Here is a 7663-nt window from a genome sequence, read left to right as displayed (position 1 = left end):
TTTTTTTTTTTTTTTTTTTTTTTTTTTTGAGACGGAGTCTCACTGTGTCTCCCAGGCTGGAGTGCAGTGGCGCGATCTCGGCTCACTGCAAGCTCCGCCCCCCGGGTTCACGCCATTCTCCCGCCTCAGCCTCCCAAGAAGCTGGGACTACAGGCGCCCGCTACCGCGCCCGGCTAGTTTTTTGTATTTTTAGTAGAGACGGGGTTTCACCATGTTAGCCAGGATAGTCTCGATCTCCTGACCTTGTGATCCACCCGCCTCGGCCTCCCAAAGTGCTGGGATTACAGGCTTGAGCCACCGCGCCCGGCCTTTTTTTTTTTTTTTTTTTTATAGAGACAGGATCTCACTTTGCTGCCCATGCTGGTCTCAAACTCATAGGCTCAAGCAATCCTCCAGCCTTGGCCTCCCAAGGTGCTGGGATTACAGGCATGATCCACCGCACCTGGCCAGGACCTACTTTAGATAGGACCTACTTTGACTGGGAGGAAGATGCTCTCTTTTCTGCTGCTGGTCATCTTGGGACGCCCACCTCACTCCAGTCTCAGGGGAGCTATCAGCCAGCTCTTTAGGAACGACTGGGATCTGCTGGATCAGCCCTCACCTGAAACTGGTAGAGCTTTAACATGGCCTTCATCTTAAGAGGGCTGTTTTTCCTACTTTCTTCTTCTTATTATTTTTCTTCCATCCATGGGACTCTGATATGTTTTTCCTCCTTTAGAGGGCTGTTGTGTAAACAGGAAGTGCATTTAACTACAGAGAATGGTGCCTGGCATACAGTAGGTGCTCAATAAATGCTCACTAGTACTGTGTCCCCCAGGAGATGGCTTTGAGAGCAGCACCTGCTGATTCCAATCCACTCCTTTGATGCCACACCAAACAGACGACAGCCCAACAGCTGTCACCTGTGGCACTGTCCAGTCCTGAATGAAACCAGACAACAGGTGCGTGAAGGCAAGAGATGGGAGACACCCACCCTCGGGAGAGCCCTCCAACCCAAAACACCGTGGAAGTAGCACGCACCCCACAGCAGGGCCTCTCTCCACTGCCACGGGCGGCGGGGGCACAGGGATTAACCACACGTTGGTATCGACAGCTCCATCCTTATCCCCAGGGGGGCCTGGAACTCGCCTGGCACATGGCAGGGGCTCAGCAAAATCCCACAGGCCCAGCTAAAGGGGTGGTGCTTTCTAGTGGGGGTTTGACTGTTCTAATAGGGAGAAAACCAGAATTTTAGAATGGGACAAATTTATACAAGGAAGTGAGATGAGATGGCAGATGAAGAAAAAAAAAAGGGGGGGCGCCTGGTATGGTGGCTCACGCCTATAATCCCAGCACTTTGGGAGGCTGAGGCGGGTGGATCATTCGAGGTTAGGAATTTGAGACCAGCCTGGCCAATGTGGTGAAACCCTGTCTCTACTAAAAATATAAAAATTAGGCCAGGTGTGGTGGTGCACACCTGTAATCCCAGTTACTCGGGGGGCTGAGGCAGGAGAATTGCCTGAACCCAGGAAGTGGAGGTTGCCAAGATTGCACCCCTGCACTCCAGCCTGGGTGACACAGCAAGACTCCATCTCGAAGGAAAAAAAAAAAAAAGAAAGAAAAAGGGAAAGGGGATTTTCCTCACTAAGCCTGAACCAGCTCTAGGAAATCCAAGTTCACCAAAGATGCTTACTGGCTTCATCGATGAGTCCTGCTGGAAAGCAGGATAGGTTTGACCAAAACACAAACACCAACACACAGCTCTCCACCGTCCCTGTCCCAGCCCCTCAGGCACCAGCTGAGGAAGGCTTCCTGCGAACTTCATTCTCCCCAACTTAAAGGAACTACCCTTTCCTTCTAGAGGTAACCCTACCCAAAAGCAGGGGTTAGTGGTTTTTGCTTTTTTTTTTTTTGGTCGCTCAGACGGGAGTGCAGTGGTGCAGTCATGGCTCACTGCGGCCTCAACCTCCTAGGCTCAAGTGATCCTCCCACCTCAGCCTCTGAACTAGCTGGGATTACAGGTGCATGCCACCATTCCTGGTTACTTTTAAAAATTAATTCTAGAGGCTGGGTGTGGTGGCTCATGCCTGTAATGCCAGGACTTTGGCAGGCGGATCACAAAGTCAGGAGTTCAAGACCACCATGGCCAATATGGTGAAACTCCGTCTCTACTCACAATACAAAATTAGCCGGGCATGGTGGCATATGCCGGTAGTCCCAGCTGCTTGGGAGACTGAGGCGGGAGAATCACTCGAACCCGGGAGGCGGAGGTTGCAGTGAGCCGAGATGGCGCAACTGTACTACAGCCCGAGTGACAGAGTGAGACTCCGTCTTAAAAAAAAAAAAAAAAATTGTAGATACAGAGGTCTTACTATGTTGCCTAGGCTTCCCAAGGTGCTGAGATTACAGACGTGAGTCGCTATACTCAGACTACTTTTCATTTTTGTAAAGGCAGGCTCTATGCTGCTCAGGCTTTTTTTTTTTTTTTTTTTTTTAAATACAGCAACATACTGTTTTTCAAATGAAATTTTACACAAAGCCCCAGTATATAACATAGAGGCCAGGTACAGTGGTTCATGCTTGTATTCTCAGCACTTTGGGAGACCGAGGTGGGAAGATCGCATGAGTCCAGGAGTTTGAGACCAGCCTGGCCAACGTGGCAAAACCTGCATCTACGGAAAATACAAAAATTAGCTGGGCATGGTGGCAGGTGCCTGTAATCTCAGTTACTCAGGAGGCTGAGGCAGGAGAATCGTTTGAACCCGGGAGGCAGAAGTTGCAGTGAGCCGAGATCACGCCATTGCACTCCAGCCTGGGTGACAGGGCGAGACTCTGTCTCAAAAAAATAGTAATAAAATAAAATAAGCCCCAGTATATAACATAGAAACCCCTCTGGCTAGGGGAGGTGGTGGCCCTAGGGCTCTCTGTTCACTCAGACCAATGCCATGGATGGATCCACCCACCTCCCACTTCCCCAGTTGACCCATGCCAAGGACGTATCAGGCAATTCTCTTCCAGTATGTTTTTAATGACTTAAACACCAGCGCGCAGACTTGCAATGTAAACGGCCTCATTTCTGTGCTCTGTGCTTTGGGAGGGATGGGGACGCCATTTCCCACCTTGGCTGAGTTAAGTTAAAACCTGTCTTGCAAATATAATTTCCTAACACAGCAAAAAAAGAAAAAAATCCAAACGAGACCTAGTTTCCATCCAGGGACAGGACGTTTCTGGACACCCCCGGTGGCTGCTCCTCCTAAGGGCCTGGCTACTGCAGGGAGGATGTAGTGAGAATGGCTTTCCTTCTGCTGTTTGCTGCTGTCTATGCCGGCCAAGAACCTGTTCCTGTCTGCCTGGGCTGATGGAGTCTCGCTCTTGAGAAAAAGTCTTGCTGGGGCAGGTCCTCTGGCAGCCCCAGCACCTCACCCTGAGACATGGGAACCTGAGACTTTGTCCGAAGCTCGGCTGGAAGGCTGGTCTTGGCACTCAACGTCTTAGCTAGTGGATTTATTGCATTAAGACTGTACTTGGGCCTTTTTCATGATGACTTGGGTCCTAATCCTCGAAGCAGCTGAAAAAACAGCCCGGGCCACCTGTAGATGCACCCACAATGAAATCAGAGGCCACGTGAGGTTTGCAAGGCGGAGTGGCCTGTAGTTTTAACTCGGGCACGATGGCGATGCAGACCCAAACCAATTGTGCCAGTTCTTGCTGGGTGGCAAAGTGTTGTCAGGCTTTGTGGTCACTCCTGATTTCTGCTTGGAAGAACAGTTCTCTTTCTAATGAGAATGGAAAATTGGAAAGGCCTGTAAAATCGGAAAGCCTGTAAAAGGCGGTAGAGTGGAGATGTATGAAAATGTACGGTCGCCCGTGTTTTAGGGGTCGACACCCATGGACTTTCATCTCGCTCACCAAAGTCCTCACACACACAGCTCACTCCTGTGGCCTCGGCCATCTCGGGCACCACAAAATCCTCACGGCTTGAAATTCACTTATGGAGTCCAACAAACAACTTTCTTAAAAAAAAAAAAAAAAGGCAGTAAAATCTCAGAACTTCTGTGCAACGCTTGCAACCTGCCCACTTATTAAATAAACAGAATACCAAACCAACCGAAAGCTATGCAAGTGGCAGGCTGCCCTGGGCAGAGCCCTGCCTGTCTGCCAGGGACTACGGTGGCACGGGAGCAGGGCGTGATCGTGCTGGAAGAAATGAGAGGTGGGCTCATTCCCTGACTTTCAGACTCTCATCTCAGGAGCCCCCAGTCCTAACACTGTATTCGGCAGCTGGAGTTATCCGGCCACGTAAAGGGGCAAGGGAAGGCAGGCCGTCCTCAACTTCTTCCTGTGTTTCTAGCAGGGAAGGAACGCAATGCCTTCGGTCCCTCCACCTCTAGGTAGCAAGGCAAAGGCCTCTGTAACCCAGGCAGACAGGATGTGGGGAAGGCCTTGTGTCTTTCCCTAACTCAGAATGAGTGAGCGGGCTCCTGGAGAAAGACCGTCCTCTTAGCACATGACCCTGAAGGCTTCTAGCACCAAAGGCTGGCTAACACCTCCCACCCTCTCTGCAGGTCAAGGGATGGCAGGCGGAAGAACCCTTCTCCTGATTGGTGCCGGAAGGAGGCAAGAAGGAACATCTGCTACACCCCAGCCCGATTTCCCGCCTTTCAGCAGGAGCGTGGAGAGGTGAGGGTACAGACGTTCTGGGCAGGTCAGTGCAGTTCAATGAATGCCTCCAGATCTTCCGGGATGAAGCCCTTGTAAGGGATCTTGTTCTTATCCAGGGCCCGGGCCGCAAGGCACTGCAGGGTAACATAGTTGAAGGGCTGCATGGTACCCCTGGCCAGCAGCTTCTCGTCCAGCAGCTCGTAGGCCGTCTTCTTGAAGGCGTTGGTAGCATCCATGTGGGCCCCTGCTTCGATCAGGGCATTCATGATGGCCGGGCAGTTGTTCTGGGCTGCTATGTGTAGTGGTGTGTTGTTGTCAAAATCCCTGCTGTCCGGGTCGGCCCCGCAGTCGAGCAGCACTTTGACCACGTGCAGGGAGGGGAATCTGCCCACGGGGTAGCGGCCCACGTTTGTGGTGTCCTTGTCCACAGCCATGTGCAGAGGGGTGAAGCCGTTCTTGCCCCTGGGTGCGCACTTGAGCAGGCGGTAGACGGTCTGGTGCTTCAGGTGCTCCTGGCTGGGGGTGCACTCCACTTTCTCTAGCAGGTAGAGCAGGTGGAGGATGATGGCCAGCGCCTTGGTGAACTGGGCCGAGTCTCCGGGCTCCCTGGGCAGCTGCAGGGCCCGTTCCACTTCCCGGACCCCTTTGGTGAGGACCCCCATGAGGTCTGCAAAGCCGATCTGGGTGCCCAGACTGCCCTTGGTGGCCCGGTCCTGCAGCACGTAGGAGAAGAGTTCCGCAAAGGAGAGGAAGCTGCTGGCGGTCATGGGGCTCAGAGGCTCCAGATTGGTCTGTTGCATGTCCAGGGCGTACTTCCACAAGCGGATGCAGCGCTCGAAATTGCCCGAGTCGGCGTACACGGCGCCCCTGTAACGGATATAATAGGAAGTGTCGGGGTGCGAGGGACCGAGGATGCGCTCCCGGATCAATAGGGCCTGCATGCGCATCTCATCCGGGTCGGTGATCAGCGCCTCCAGCTCCTCGGTGGTGTTGACCTCCCTGGAATAGTCATAGGCCAGGACCAGCTGTGGGGGCTCCGGTTTGGGCAGGTACTCGCCCCCCTGGTGACGCAGCTCCATGGCCCGTCTCCAGTGTTTGAGGGCCCCAAGCAGATCTCGTTTCTTATCCACATACGTAGCTCCCAGCAATTCCAAGGCTTCCACGGCAGCTTCCCGGCTGGTGGGACAGCAGCTTTCATAAGATTCCCCGTTCAGTGGTTCCTCCGGGGAGGAGCTACAGCATGGGGCCCCCTGAGGCTGCGCACACCCCTGGCTGGTAGAGGGGCCTTCTTGGGGCAGCCCAGGCTGAGCCTCTCCCCCTGCGATCTGCTCCTGGCCGGGCTGCTCCTGGATGAGGTACTCCACAATGTTGGTGTGGCCCGTCACACTGGCCGCGAGCAGCGGGGTCATGCCGTAGCCGTCACGTTCCATGCGGGCCTTGCACCCCAGCAGCAGCTGCAGGATCTCCAGGCTGCCGGACTCGGCGCAGTCGTGCAGGGCCGTGTTGCCCTTGGCGCTGCGCCGGTTCACCTGGGCGCCCTGCTCCAGCAGGTAGCGGGCGATCTCACGATGGCCCTTGTAGCACGAGATCATGAGGCACGTGTGGCCGTGCCGGTTGGCCACCTCAAGGTCGGCCTGGTGCTCGCCGACCAGGTAGCGCACCACCTCCAGGTGGCCGTCGAAGCAGGCGGCGCGCAGGGGCGTGGAGTTGGTGCGCGTGGTGCGGTTCACCGAGGCCCCGCGGCGCAGCAGGCTCCGCACCACGTCCAGGTGGCCGGCGGCGGAGGCGGCCCACAGCGGCGGCGCGCCCTCGATGGTCTCGCCATCGAAGTGCACCGAGCCACCGGCCTCCACGCTGGCGCCGCACCGGTCCACCAGGTACTCCACCACATCTAGGTGGCCGTAGCGCGCGGCGATGAGCAGCGGCGTCCCCCCGCCGGCCACCTCACCCGTCAGCTCGTCCAGTTCCTCCCGGCTCCGGCCGCTGAGCAGCTTCTGGAGCAGCTGCAGCTTGCCGTCACGGGCAGCGTTGTACACGGCGGTGCGGAGGTCCATGGTTCGGGCCTCCGCCAGGCCATGGGCCGGCCGCCGGAGGACGGGGAGACAGAGGATCAGAGCCCGGACGGGGGGGAGGCAACCTTCACCGTCTCCCTCGCCGCCATCTTAGGGGTTCCTCGGGCGGAACAAAATGGCTGCCGCGACCCAACGAATGGGAGCACGCCGGGAAATGGAGTCCTCTGCGCGGGCCCACTCCATAGAACAAAAAAGGAATCATGGGGGATTAAGACTACACTTCCCAAAAGGCCACAGGACAGCCCCCGCGAGCTGTGAGCGCGCGGCATGATGGGAATTGGTGTGCCAGTCGCAGCACATGATCAGGGAAGTTAGCAATTTGAGAACTACAATTCCCGTCATGCAGCGCTACACGACCTAGCTTGTGGGAACCGGCGAAATTTGGTGACGTACTTCCCGTGGCTGTCTCTACGTCAGAGCCTATGGAAAAAGCCCGCGCGATGCCCTTAAGGACTACATTTCCCAAAAGGCATGGTGAGCGACTCTGAGCCAATCAGGACCTAGACCGAAGGCCAAGCTCGGCCAGAGGGGGCGAGTCATGATTCGGGGTTGGAGCATAGGCGAGCGGCCCACCGGCAGGGGGCGCCAAGAGGAGGCCGAAAAGCCAGGCAGGGCGAAAGCGTTTTGAGCTGGGAGAACAAGGAGAGATAAGGGTAAAAAATTACGCGCTCAGTTCTTATTCCCCCATTCGTTTATTCATTCATTCATTTACATGCATTTATTTATATCCTAGCATGTGTCAGAATTTCCTTCTTCTATTTTATTTACGTAATTATTTCTTATCTTTCAATAACTTCATGGGATTTTTTTTGTGTTTTTGTTTTTGAGACAGAGTCTCGGTCTGTCGCCCAGGCTAGAGTGCAGTGGTGCAATCTCGGCTCACTGCAACATCCACCTTCCGGGTTCAAGCGATTCTTGTGCCTCAGCCTCCCGAGTAGCTGGGACTACAG

At 55.0% G+C, this 7663-nt stretch overlaps 1 protein-coding gene across 2 annotated transcripts; it reads right to left on the bottom strand.

Moving 5' to 3' along the window:
- Positions 1-2986: 2986 nt before the first annotated feature.
- Positions 2987-6863, bottom strand: FEM1A (fem-1 homolog A). 2 transcript variants are annotated; one of them, XM_025367958.1, is made up of 2 exons: positions 5983-6863; positions 2987-5832 (listed from the first exon to the last, which is right to left on the bottom strand). In XM_025367958.1, the coding sequence occupies exons 1-2, from the start codon at positions 6693-6695 to the stop codon at positions 4686-4688; spliced, it is 1860 nt and encodes a 619-aa protein (XP_025223743.1). In that variant the 5' UTR covers positions 6696-6863; the 3' UTR covers positions 2987-4685. The 2 variants fall into 2 exon arrangements, with proteins under 2 accessions (XP_025223743.1, XP_025223742.1); XM_025367957.1 differs by having other exon boundaries at positions 2987-6863.
- Positions 6864-7663: the final 800 nt, after the last annotated feature.

This window comes from Theropithecus gelada, chromosome 19 (genome assembly GCF_003255815.1).
Source record: "Theropithecus gelada isolate Dixy chromosome 19, Tgel_1.0, whole genome shotgun sequence".
Classification (NCBI taxonomy): domain Eukaryota; kingdom Metazoa; phylum Chordata; class Mammalia; order Primates; family Cercopithecidae; genus Theropithecus; species Theropithecus gelada.
The sequence above is the reverse complement of the archived record's forward strand: the minus strand, read 5'-3'. Positions and strand labels throughout refer to the sequence as shown.

What these genes read in the sequence shown, in the direction of transcription:
- FEM1A (XM_025367957.1), bottom strand. Translation starts at nt 6,695, where the DNA reads ATGGACCTCCGCACCGCCGTGTACAACGCTGCCCGTGACGGCAAGCTG.